The sequence below is a fragment of the Lepisma saccharinum genome, chromosome 7 (genome assembly GCF_977018435.1).
Source record: "Lepisma saccharinum chromosome 7, izLepSacc3.1, whole genome shotgun sequence".
In the NCBI taxonomy this organism is placed as follows: Eukaryota; Metazoa; Arthropoda; class Insecta; order Zygentoma; family Lepismatidae; genus Lepisma; species Lepisma saccharinum.
Window position 1 is genome coordinate 80583632 of NC_139235.1, and position 13838 is coordinate 80597469.

Below are 13838 nucleotides of genomic sequence, written 5' to 3' on the forward strand. Positions count from 1 at the left end.
TTTTTCAAATGGAGAGGATTTGTTGAAAAACATTCGCCCATTCGGGTGCCCAAGGTCCAGCCGAGCCTTAAGAAAATGACTGGCCGACCACTTACCTCGAGGTAGAGCTCATTCTCCGGGCAGAAGGTGGAGTTGACGAGATGGAAAGTGATGTTGAAGTGCGGGAACTGGTGGAAGAACTTCGCCAGCACGGGCGGCGTGTATTCCTCCGTTTCCATCATCATCGTCCGCCTCTCAGGGAATCAAGTCGCAATGGGATCGATGTCGGAAGACGCACCCAAGGTCATCGAAGACGCGACTCGGGCGATTTCAGCTTAAAATCCATCGGTTCAGAGTTAATCCGCTTCCGAAGAGTTACCCTCGCGTGCAAGTTCTCTGGCTCCTACCACCGCATTCCACAGCATGGAAATCTGCAATGAACAAGAAAAGAACAACTCATGAGACAACTGGAGATTTATACTAAAACTAGTCAGCGTGCCCACAAGGATGCGCAGTGACGTTCTGCGCACTCAACGGACAGAGCGTCATGTGGGCGGAGCTATCTCTGGAACGTCAGAGTTTAGACTCATCTCGTACATGCAAGTCACAACGAGTCCTCCAGTTTTAGGGTCAAACAAACTAGAAATAAAATACTTTTAAATTCCATTCCATACTGCAAGTATTGGCAGGGTTTTATAGTATCGTAAATTGAAATTGGGATCGCTTACACCTATTTTTCTGCTATGCTGAGGATCAGTGAGGATTAGATGGAATTGATGACTGACGGGACACTTCACAGAGGAGAGCCCAAGCTCAGGTTGGGACTCGAACCCAAAACTTTAGGTGGGTTTGGTCACCGGAGGAGAAGAAAGAGAAGATACAAGACATTATCGAGTTTGTGTTTTTTTTAAGTCCACTTATGCACAGTAACGCTAATCGGGACTGGACCTAGAGTTTAAAGTGGGATCCGAACTACTATGTGCCTACACCTGGTATCGAAACCGGGACCCCTTGATTAAATACATTATTATTATTATTATTATTATTATTATTATTATTAAGTTAGGGAAAATTCCTTTTTAATGGACTCTTCTACGCACTAAATATATTGTCGTTACAATAACCAAAAAGCTTATCTCAAAAGTTGGGACTATGAGTTATGCCTGTAGGTTATAGGAATAGAAAGTCAGTGCACACACACTAGATTGAAAACCACATATTTGGAACCACTTTCCATTTATATCTATCTGCACTAATAACGAGTTGTCTTACGGTGCCAGACTTTTCAGTCATCCTGTACACACAGAGTCCAAAACTTGTAAGCATCAATTGACACAGCTACGTATGTAATTTTGTTATCTTCGAAATGATCTTGTCCGATCTTCTGAATTCATGCACTTTCGTGACACCAGATGATAAAAGTGCCTTTATGCATATCTCTTTGCATTTTGACACATCAACAAGTGCATCATTTGCAGTTTATGCACGTTAATGTGTCACTGGAATCAGCATATATGTGTCAATTGACACGTTTTGGTTTCTGTTATAGTGGAGAACTCCTCAGTTATGTATATAGATTTATACATACACGGATATACTCTGTGACCTACGCCTACAGTATGACTTCCTGGGTCCCGCAAGACTGCTCACAGAGGAACGACATATGCCACTCGTCAAGCCACATGACACCGCTTCGACGTCCCATGCCCTCGTGGCCGCGTGTAATATACATGAGCGGTATGGTTTGATGGTTTTGCCAGCGTGGCAACATCCTTCTCCCCATCGCGTGACGTCACGTCGTTGGAGAAGACGTCGGTTCGCTGATGAGCTCAGATTAAATGAGAGAAAGGAGCAGAATTTCAAATGAGCCCTTCGCATCCTCCCCCTGTTGCGACTTTTATGCCTATCTGCCGCTTCCTTGCCCGATCGGCAGTGGGTTGGAAAGTTAAGAGTTACTTACGGTTACTTGGTGAATAAATCGCAAATGTAACAAGAGTAATTTTCGGTTTGACCCAAAATGATCGAAATTATGATACAATGAATTATTATCCTTTAATTAGAAAAAATCAAAAAATTAATTCGATTTGTCAGGGTTCCTACACAAAATCATGAAATTTTTTCCACAATTGCTCCAGGACAAGTGTACAAACTAACCATGGCAAAATACACATAATTACATATTTTCTTCATTTTTCATTTCTTTGTATAATGTAGGTTTTTTAATTTTTACAATAATACAGAAAAAATACAAAGGTAGAAAAAATAAACACAAGTATATATAAGTTTATAAAAAAATACCATCTTGTATTACAAATAAACAAGAATAATATCTTTAGAAAACTTGGAATATTTAAGATAGCAACCATTATTATTATCATCATATTTTCTACCTCTGAGCGACACAAAATAATACAAAAATGCGGGGCATTATACTTCAATTACAAGAATAAAACTTAGCACAAAACTATGACTACAGTACACAGCAACGTGACATAAGTAAATAAACCACTGTCATGACACTGACCTGTTTTAAATGAAAACTTATTTTAATTCATACAAATAAAAACAGGGCAAATTTCCAGGACAACCTCCAAAATTCCAGGTACAGCTTGGAAAAATGTGAAATTTCATAACATTTCCAGGCCTGGAAGGAATATTTTAAAATTCCAGGTTTTCCAGGACGCGTAGGAACCCTGTTTGTTTACTATGTCCAAAATATAAACGAAATACAATCCAGTTATTTCTCAAATTACCGAAAAATAATAGAAAATTCAATCGAGTGATTTCTATTCCATATCCAAAAATAATACAATATATATTCGATTAGTTTTCCATGCTCAAATATAACTGAAATACAACAGATTTATAATATTCTTCCATGTCCAGAAAATAAAAGAAAATACCGTACAATCAAGTGATGTTTATTCCATGTACATGGGGTCAATTGTCAACTTCACTTCTACGTAGTACACCCTGGACTGCATTTTCCAGACTAACGAGGCTCTGGCGTCTGTGTTTTGTCCTCATGTGTGCTGAGTGACCCTTTACAGCCTCAGCTTTTAACTGAAGTCAGAATATTTTAGTCTCCGACATTACAGTTACATTCTATTAATTATATTTTACTTATGGTAAGAGGCTGGACCCCGTATAATGTGACGGGTGTAAAATAGCCTAAGTACTCACGCGCCCAAAATTACAAATTCAATCAATCAGTTATTCCATATACAGCAATAACGAAAAACATATTCGATTTATTTTACATGCCCAAAATATAAACGTTTTTTTCATGTCCAGAAAATAATAATGGTTCCCCGATGGCTGGGTAGTAACGTAGCTGCCTTGTAATCAAGTGGCCCCGGATTCGATGCCTGGTGGAGGCACATGGTGGTTCGGATCCCACTTTAAACTGTAGGTCCAGCGCCGATTAGCCTTCCTGTGGATCAAGTGGTTTTAACAAGTGAACCCAACGACTCGCTTGAGGATTTTACCAATCGAGCGCAGGCTTGTGCGACCTGTCATGCCGCTACGGTGTGAAACGTTGCTGCTGATTGGCTCGTTCCAAAGCGGTGTGTGTGTCCTTGCTGCTTCGGTCTTAAATTTTCCTCAGACCGCCATTACTCGGATCGACTTTTTTACAGTGCAACTCAGCGGTTGAAGCACGTAGGAGTACATTTACCCTGTCGCTTCTACGAGCAGCTTTAGGTAGATATACTGGTTTTATGCGAGCAGAGATTCGCCGACAAGATCAAGTTAAGTCGTCATCGCTCGCAAGTGGCTCTGTGGAGAGCATCTCTCGTCGGAAGACCTTGGTGTGGAATTGCTTCGACAAAATGCAGCTTCGAAGGGAAGGCACGGTCGCTAAGGCAACATCATTGCTATTCCTCGTCGTGCAAAAGCCGTTCCCATGGCAACGGAGTGTCGAAAGGCGCTCATCCGAATTGTGCGGAGTGAGTTGCATCTCTTCCCACGGGGGTGCTTTCTGACCGTGCAGGGAAAGTGAGGGTGTGAAAGGAGTACAAGTAAAAGGGTGGTGGTTCCGATATAGATTTCCAAACCCGTGTTAACCGAGCATTTTTATCACGGACGACAATGCTCGGATCGACCTCAGTGGAGGAGTGGTTACCGCAGTACGCTACGAGGACAGGGGTTGGAATACCGGCCTGGGCATGGATGTTTTGTGAATGTGCCTTCATCAATTTTATCACAACATCACTCATCCTCATCGTCGCGGTTAGCGAAAAGTGACAGAAAAGCGAAGTAAAACAAAACAAATCAAAGAACCTATCATGACAATGCGGGGTTCAAAGACGGGATACGAACTCGAACGCCCATGTTCTCTTAAGGACAGGGTGATTCAAAATGAACTGTCTGTGTCGGTGATATTTGATTGATTGAAATTGATGTGGTTTATTTTACTTAACCTTTCTGCCACTTTAGGATCATCGCGAAGATGAGGATGAGTGATGATGATCAAATTAATGAAAGGACACTTACAAACAACCATGACCAAGCCGGGATTTGAACCCGAGACCTCTGGTCGTATCTCGCTGTGCCAACACTCACCACGGAGTTCGGCTGTTCGGTGATTGTTGTCAAAAATAAATCGTCTGAGCAATTCCTACTATTTGCTATGCGCAAGTTTATAATTTTAGTGGTCATTTTTTACCGCCCCACCAACAAACGAAGAACTTGAATTTTCAAACCAAAGCGAGCGGGGGGATGGTGGGTATTGCAATCAGCTGTTTGCCGTGTAATTCTGCCCCTGCGTTGCCAAAATGTGCCATGTTTTTGAAAATATCGTCAATGCCAAGGGTTTGTATCATCACAAAGGGCAAAACCGTCCACCGCAAAAGCAGAGACGTAAATCCATTGCAAAACGTGGGTATCTTGGTACGATTATTATTACTACTAGCTAAACCTTAGAAAATATCACTTTAAAGGAAAGCTTGGAGTGACTGAAATAATAAATTAAAGATTATAAGTTACTAATAGGCTTATACTAGTGTTACTATGATTTTAAAAGTTGGATAAATGGAAGATATAACTGTTTCCAAGACAGATTTGAATTATTAACTATTTTTGATTGATTGAGTTGGTGTTTTAAGTCCACTTTATGCACAGTGAGGCTAATCGGGACTGGAACTACAGTTTAAAGTGAGATCCGAACCACTATGTGCCTTCTCCAGGTATCGAACCTGGGACCCCTTGATTATTAACTATTTTTGATGGAAATAATTGGTATGCCTATTGGAAAACCTAAAATCCAATATATGTAGCTGATATCTTTAAACTTCCCTGCAAATTTGATATATTTCATAAAATTTCCTTTTTGACAAAATTTTAACCTGAATTCCCTTCGCTCAAGAAAAACTCACTTCATACGCGTATGACATTCATAGCGGAAGCCTGTCGTAAAGTCCTCCTCCCCGCTCACGGGGTTTTATTGATTTAATTATTCTAATAATCTCCAAACGATCCATACTAACGTTAAATTTCCTCTGATTGTATGCGTCTTTGCCTTAAACTCGAGCGACACCAAAACGGCTCGTGCGTCAGATTGAATCTGACGTGGTTGTCGCGGTGTTTTTGGAGATTCCGTGCTACCATTACCCGCCGGGACTTGTCAGCCTCGCACGCTCCTGCCCGCATCAAATCCCCGTCACAATTTGCATGCCGCCAAGTCGAAATTAATCGCATTAATTAAAACCTGGTGAAAGCTCCGCCCAGGAAACGCACGCTGCTGCCATCTGCCGGGCTCCGGTTCCCCAAGTCCCATCATGCTCTTGTTGGGGGCGGAGAGATACATGGAAACAAGGAACGGTAAATTCAGGATAAACTTTGTGGGAAAGTGCACTCTCCGGCTTTTCTTTTCACGTAACTTCATCACCCACCCCACTTCTCCTATTTCTATAATTTTATCAGAGTCTATTTCTCTCTGTGTCTCTCCTCTCTGTTTCTCTATCCTTCTATCCCTCCCCCTGTCTTTCTCCGTCTCTGAGCATTGCTCTCTGTATTGTTGTTTCTCTATTATTGATTTCTACCCTTCCTTATCTCTCTCTCTCTCTCTCTCTCTGTCTTTTTGAGTCCATATTTCTCTCTCCTTTTCCTGAGTTTCCAACACCTTCCCTCTTTCTCTCGTATCCCTTCTTTTTCTGCGATCCCCATCCTTCTCTATTTCTCTTTCTTTTTAAGTTTCCATTCTTTCCTGTTTCTCCTTCTCCCTCTCTTTTCCTGAGTTTCCATTCTTCCCTCTTTCTCTATTCTTTTTGTGATTCTCCATCCCTATCTATCCCTTTCATTGAGTCTCAATTCTTCCCTCTATTTATCTCTATCTTTCCTTCTCCCTCTCTTTTCATAAGGTTCCATTCTTCCTCCCTTCTCTCTTCACATTCTCCATCCCTATCTAACCCTTTCCTTGGGTCTCAATTCTTCCCTCTATTTATCTCTCTCTCTTTTCATAAGGTTCCATTCTTCCTCCCTTCTCTCTTCTCATTCTCCATCCCTATCTATCCCTTTCCTTGGGTCTCAATTCTTCCCTCTATCGGTCTCTCTGTATATATTATCTTCCAAGCACAGTTGTTCTCTGATCCCTTCTTTTTATCTGATTTTATAGTCTCCCCTGTTCCTCTCCATCTCTAATTTTCTATCTCTCTATCCCTTCCTCCCCTGCCTCAACTCTACATTCTCTGTCTCTGACACACCATCCCTCTTTTTTTAGTCCCATTCTTCCTTCCGTCCTTCTCTGTGAGAGTGTCAGAGAGAGATGGCTTTCTTCTGAGCACTCTTGTTCGCGGATCCTTTCCTTTGCCTTTTCTAGCCTTCCCTACTTCTTCCATTCCACAATTTCCTCTCTCTCTCCATCACTATCCTTCTGTTTCTTTTCCTTTCGGAGTTTCCACCCATCATCTCTCCCCTCTCTCTCTCTCTCTCTTTGTATCTTTCTCTAATCCTCTGTTTGTCGCTTTCTGTGAATATTGATACCTCTCCGTTTCTCTCTGACTTCTGCTTGATTGATTCGGTTATTTTTACTTCGCTTTCCTGCCACTTTGGCTAATCGCGAAGATGAGGATGAGTGATGAAATTCATGAAGGGACTCTCACAAAGAACACCCACGCCAAAACCGGGATTTAAACCCGGATCACTTGCCGTCGTAGCGTAGCCAAATCCGCTACAGAGGTCCACTCCCTGGTTTCTGTAAGGGATGGCCAGATCTGGATCCGGGTACCCGGTTTTGGAATCCGGTTCCGGTCTTCCTGTTCTCGCCGGATCCGGATATTTTCGTAACCGGGTAACCCGGATCCGATAATTATTGGCAGTGGCGGCGATTAGGGAGGGGCGAGAGGGGCAGTTGCCCTCCAATTTTCGCCACTTTTGCCCCCGCACTATGCTAAATCTTATCTACAAAGGGAAATATAGTGTATTTGACCCTCTAGTTTTGGCACCTTGCCCCCCAGTTTTTAGACCCAATCGCCGCCACTGATTATTGGCCAACCCAAGTTTGTGTTTGTCTATAAAACTGTTTTAGTGTAGTGACACTGCCAGCGGCCGGCAGACTTACCTCAACGTGGCGTGTTCTGGCCACCAGAACACACACCCTTAAAACGTTACGTTCAATCCAGTGGCGTCGCGTGCGAGTGTTTACAATAATGTTTTTGTACCGAATGCAGATTTACTCCTCTCCCTTGTAACTTCATATTCAATTGAAAAAGTGAGAATAACAGTTCAATTTATTTTCAACAATGTCCCCCCAAATTCACGCTATATTTGAAGTAATACAAGAAGGACCTAGGGGAAATTTTCCCTCTCCCCCTTAAAATCCGCCAGGTTTTGCGAATTCTCACTAAAGTTTGCAACTACGTAGTATAGACATTTTCGAATCCCCCTAGACATGCCTTGTATATGCTGCACTCTGGTGCCGAATGTAAGAAGTATTTCCGCTTGCATCAGTGTTCGCACAGCGAAGTGAACATCTTCGGGGTATAGTGGCCAACAGCCCCTTAGCTGTCAGCTCTATGCAACACGCACAGCAATTGTGTTCCACATCCTCCGTGGAACACCGTGGGAGTCAGTGTTGCCAACTATCTAGAGTAGTAATCAGAAGTGAAAGAAGTCGTGGTAGAGTAAATTGTGTGCATCTACTCGTACATCAAACATAGCACTTTTTCGAAAAAAATATACGTGTGTGTGCATTTAATATGTATTTAATTTAATTTAATTTAAGACGCATACATGAGTGTTCATGTGCTCAATCAGGCGACGCGCCTGGTTCAATCTATGCTTGTAAAAACATCGTGAAACAATAACAAATGCGATTTCAATTTTAATGGTCCAGTGAGAACCAACTTTGAGATTACGAAACTGGCAGATCAGTTCCCGTTGTGCCCAACTGACGAGAACGGCATGGCTAGAGCATTATTTCAATTAACGATTCTTTTTTGTTTCAAAGGGAAGACTGGCTTAACAACGATCCCAGACGCTTCGCCCACACCCGTGGTTACTCCCCCTCCCCCGATAAGACTTTCGTGCTGCAGGCGACCACGAGGTGGCGTGCACGACGAACGCCAATAAAAGGCAATCGCGTGAAAAGGCGATCACGGAATTAGCGGGAAAATGACTACAGCCCACTAGATTACGGTCGTACTGCAATACCCCGTCCTGTTCCGAGAAAGAAGAAGCATCGACCAAATCCAGTTTCCGATTTGGTAGCAAAAACCGACCAATCGGATTCCTAGAAATCAATGTCTATGGTTTCCATTACGTGCTGCGTAATTGAAAGGTAGGAATAAACAAGTTCCGGGTTTAAGGTAAAAGCTGCCTCTTTTAAAGCACGGAACTCTATCGCTGATAGACCTATTTTGCTGCCTGCAACTACCTATTGAACATTGCTACGTGTAGTTCCATTCTAAAGTTTGTTTTTAGTCCACTTCATGCATTGGCAGGGTATTCGAGACTGGGCCTACAGTTTAACGTTGGATCCAGGGTGCGAAATCATTTAAGACTGGTGGGGGGAGAAAGATCTTAATCTACAAACCCCCTCCCCACAAACATACATATAAATTATACGATATATATATTTATAATGTTATTAAAAGTAAAAATAAATTACTAAATTAAAAATATATTATTATTATAAAGTAGCAAACTACGTCCTTCACTAACTGGTTAAAAATGTTAATAAATTATGAAATAGTTGAAGTGGTTTTATTATGTGTAAGTTTTTTTTAAGTTCTTGCTTTATGTTAATGTAAATCAATTAAATTTCATATTTATTATTGTTTTGCATTCTTGTTTTACTTTTATTGTGCGTATTGATGTAGATTTGTTAACAATCTCTTGAGAGAGAAAAAAACATTGAACACTCCCAACTACACTAATTTGTATAGGTCCTCCCGATGGCGCAGTGGTAGCGTCGTCGCCTTGTAATCAAGGGGTCCCAGGTTCGATACCCGGTGGAAGCACATAGTGGTTCGGATTCCATTTTAATCTGTAGGTCTAGTTCCGATTAGCCTTACTGTGCACAAAGGGGACTTAAAGCACCAACTCAAACCAAACTAATTTGTATATGTATTCGATATTATTCTTAGTACAGTATATTTGAAATTAAAAGTTAATTGCTTATTTTTTGTTTGTTGCAACAAAAACTATCCCCCCCCGAAAATTTTTGGTGGGGGGGATTTTTGTGGCCAAGATTGTTCCCCCATGATTCCGCACCCTGGTTGGATCCCAACCATGGTGTTCCTTTACTATCGAATCCATCTCCCATTGATTACAAAACGACAGAATTACCACTAGACACTTGTTCGCCGATGCGCAGTGAATGTTTTGCCGAGACTGAAGGGGTCCGCGTCTTCGTGGCAGAAGAGCGAAAATAAACCTAATGAATCAATAAATGAATCAGCACTCATTCTCATAAAAACTCCTGGGATAAATTTCATATTCGCGGACATAGAGAGAGGCAGAGATAGGAAGAGAGAGAGAGAGGCAGAGACAATAGAGATAGGAAGAGAAAGGATAAGAGATATATAGAAAGGGATAAAGAAAGATGAAGATAAAGTAGAGACAGAAACAGAGAAAGAGGGCTAGAGATAGCGAGAGAGAAAGATAATAGAGATAGAGAAAGAGCAATCGCCAGAGAGAGATAGAGAATGAGGAATACGGAGAGAAAATGAAGAATAGAGATAGAGAAAAGAGGGAGAGAGAGAGAGAGAGGAATATGTACACAGAGAAAGAGAAATAGATAAGAGAAAGTGGAAAAGAGATTAGAGTTACAGAGAGAGAGAGAGAGAGAGAGAGAGAGAGAGATAGAGAGAGAGAGAGAGAAAAGGGGATAGATAGAGAAAGGGGGATAGATGGAGAAAGGGGTCAGAGATAGAGAGACTGATAGGAATAAAGAGAGATGAATAGATAAAGAGAGTTTAGAACTATTATCGAGAACAACTCGTGAACTACTCACAGGCAACATCTGGTAAGTGAGTCTTACCAAAAGTCTCCAACTCAACTTATACGCCAGAAACTTGACCTCCGCACTAAAAGTGTATTCCTTTATCTGCCTTCCGATGACACTTGACCCCAGATAAAAGGACCATGCAACATGCCAGCGTAGATGGTGACTTTCTCCTTAAGAGCGAGTGGCTCACGCACATCCATGTAACACGGAGTGAAGAAACTCAACAACAAATGATAAAATGTCTTTTGTACAGCAAAGCGAGACGTATGTTTATCTTGAAATCTGCATTTTGTTTGGGAACGCACCGGTTATGTAAAAAAGTCACTGGAATTGATATTATACTTTTTATTCTTTAGAAATTGAATGTGCGCCGTGGATGCTATTTGTAATAGTGTAAAATCCACGACAAGAGTTTTAATGATTTCTGAAGGTAGTAATATAATGAAACAGTAACTAACTAAGGCCCTCTTTAGACGAAAGCATTTTCTTGAGCATTTTTCTTAACATTTACTCCATGACCAAAATGCTACCGTGTAAAGTGAAAAATCTTATGACATTTCTCAAGGATAGGCTCGGTCCGTATCATTTTTCGTAGCGTAACCAATCAGAAGCGACCTCTAGGTCACGAGTACAGACGTAATGGCGGCCGCGTGAGATAACAATGTATCACTTCAAATTTTTAAAAGCCGATAACTATTGAACCAAGAGGAATATCGCTTCGTATTAAATGGTTTTAGGTAGAGACGAATGGCGCTGATTAAATACATACTTTACAACGTTTACTGTACACGTATGGAAGAATATTTTAGCCTTTTCAATTGTAAACACCGTGCAAACAGCATTGACGGTGGAACCGGACGTGCCTTTCGTGCTGTATGTAGTGTACGTACATTGTAATTGAACCAGCTAACTGAAATGTTCCATGAAATGCTTTCGTGTAAAAGTACTATCTGTTATAAGATTTTTGGAAGCATTTACGTAGCATTTATGCTAGCAAAAATGTTAAAGAAAATGCTTTCGTCTAAAGCCGGCTTAACTCTCTGTCATTACTAAATGCGAATGCTAATTGACGCAGCAACATAATGTCTCCCATCTGTGCTTATCCTGGGTGGGCAAGATCAAACCCCTAGGTTTCACCACTAAGAACCTAAATTTCTCTATCCTCATGCATGCTACATGCCTTGTCCACCCAAAATCTTCTTGACTTAGTTATTATGACCATCAAAATCAGGGGATGAATGTAGAATGGATTTCATCTTGAGCCGCACCTGTACGAACGTAGAACTATTGCAGTCGGGCAGCAGCAGGTAAATTTTCTTTAAAATTACAGGGCATTTCTACAGCACAAAGTACAAATCTTCGTTGTTAACAATACTCACAAATAATAAAAAATGTTCCGCATTCCCCGGTGGCTACGACGCCAGGGGTTCCGGGTTCGAATCCTGGCCTGGGCATGGATGTTGGCGAGTGTCCATTCATCAATTTCATCACATCACTAATCTTCATCTTTGCAAATTAGCCAAAAGTGGTACAAAAGGCGAAGTACAGTAAAGCCAATAAATCAATCAATCAATAAAAATGTTCCAAAATATTCTTAACGATCCTTTCAACTTCTCCAATATAATTTTCCATTTTGGTACAGTTGCTTGGCGCAGTCACGGACGGAACATCAACCCTATCAGTGCGGCAAAACGTCAAACGGTTGTGGCGGCGCGGTTAGAGTGGGAAAAGAGTTACACGTGTTCCTGGCTTGTAACACAGGCCCCCATTAAGCCGGGATCAATACACCTTTGAAGAACATTCGACAACACGTCTGTCCGCAATGCCCCTGCCGAGTGTGTCGCACTCGGTGCTGTGGACTCTTTGGCAACGCGTTGTGCGAAAGTGCTTTTTGATTGCCTGTCGATCTGGAACTGGGATATTTTAGAGTTCTGCTGCTGCACGGAATTAAACGCTGTTTGGAAGTGGCGAAGACTCACTTCAAAAGAGGAGCAGCGGAGAGAGGTGATAGACAGAATGAAAGAAAGAATGAGAAATAAAAGAGATAGAGAGAGAGAATGAAAGAATGATGGAGAAATAGAAGACAGAGAGGCAGACTGAAAGAAAGAATGAGATATAGAAGAGAGAGAGAGACAGAATGAAAGAATGAATGAGAAATAGAAGACAGAGAGGCAGAATGACAGAATGAATGAGAAATAGAAGAGAGAGAGAGAGAGAGAGAATGAAAGAATGAATGAGAAATGGAAAAGAGAGAGAGGGGCAGAAATAAAGAAAGATTGAGATATAGAAGAGAGAGATGGAGAGGAGAGAGACAGAATGAATGAGAAATTGAAGAGAGAGCGGAAGAAGAGAGAGAGGCAGAATGGAAGAAAGAATGAAAATAGAAGAGAGAGAGGCAGAATGGAAGAAAGAATGAAAATAGAAAAGAGAGAGAGAGATCAAGGAAGATAGAATGAGAAATAGAAGAAGAGAGAGGGAAATGAAGAGTAAGAGCGAGATAAAACAGCTACAAAACACCCACCCACCCTCTCCATATGCACTTTGTTCGCCCCCGACGGTGTAGTGGTAACACCGTGTCTTTGGAATCAAGGAGTCCCGGGTTGGATACCCAGTGGAAGCACATAGTGGTTTGGATCCCACTTTAAGCTGTAGGTCTAGTCCCGATTAGTATATCTTGGCAAAAAGTGAACATAAAACACAAATGTATGAAACTTTATTTTCACACTTACACCCCCAAATGCAAAATTCTGGATAAACCTTGACCACAGTTATGTTTGTGTTATGTTGTGTATTCGTCAATACTTGTTATGTAACAATGAAGACAAAAACTACTGACTTACCGGTACCTAATTTAAGTTATTAAAAGCTGACCTCCGTGGCGGAGTGGTTAGCACACGCGCTACGATGCCAGATATCACGGGCTTGAATCCAAGCCTGAAGCTGAGCATGTCCCTTCATCAATCATATTACTCATCCTCGTCGTCGTGATTAGCCAGAAAAGTCAGCGGTTCGCTTGTTGATTGGTGGCTTCAGGAATTTCCTTGTCCCGCATTGTGAAGACAATCGGAGAGCTACTTGAAAGCACTGGCGTGCGGCATGTATCCTTGGGGAAGCAGCCCTAGAAAAATTAAGAAACTCAAGCATATGTAAGGTCTTTCTACCTTCGAAACGATCTTTAGTAAGTTTTGAAGTTGGAAAATAGTATTTCTCTGTCTTTGCAAACTCATGTTACTGATAAAAATGTATTTTACTTTCAATGTTTCCAAAAGATTTTTCAAACAAGCACGTTCATGAATTATCCTTCTGTCAAAAATCAGAGCTTTGCGTCTCTACTATGCTCCACACAACGGATGTGTTAGTAGACACTAAAATTAAAAAAAAGACACTAAACAAATATGAAGGGGTGGATTTT

The 13838-nt window shown here is 41.4% G+C and overlaps 1 protein-coding gene across 8 annotated transcripts in view; it reads right to left on the reverse strand.

Annotated features, from left to right (window-relative positions):
• The window catches only part of tty (tweety), a 189916-nt gene that overhangs the window by 98411 nt on the left and 77667 nt on the right, over nt 1-13838 (reverse strand). For all 8 annotated transcript variants that reach the window (XM_083125497.1, XM_083125493.1, XM_083125498.1 and 5 more), the window contains one exon: nt 96-410. In XM_083125497.1, the coding sequence (XP_082981623.1) occupies nt 96-224 (129 nt within the window). In that variant the 5' untranslated portion in view covers nt 225-410. The remainder of the gene's footprint in view (nt 1-95; nt 411-13838) is intronic.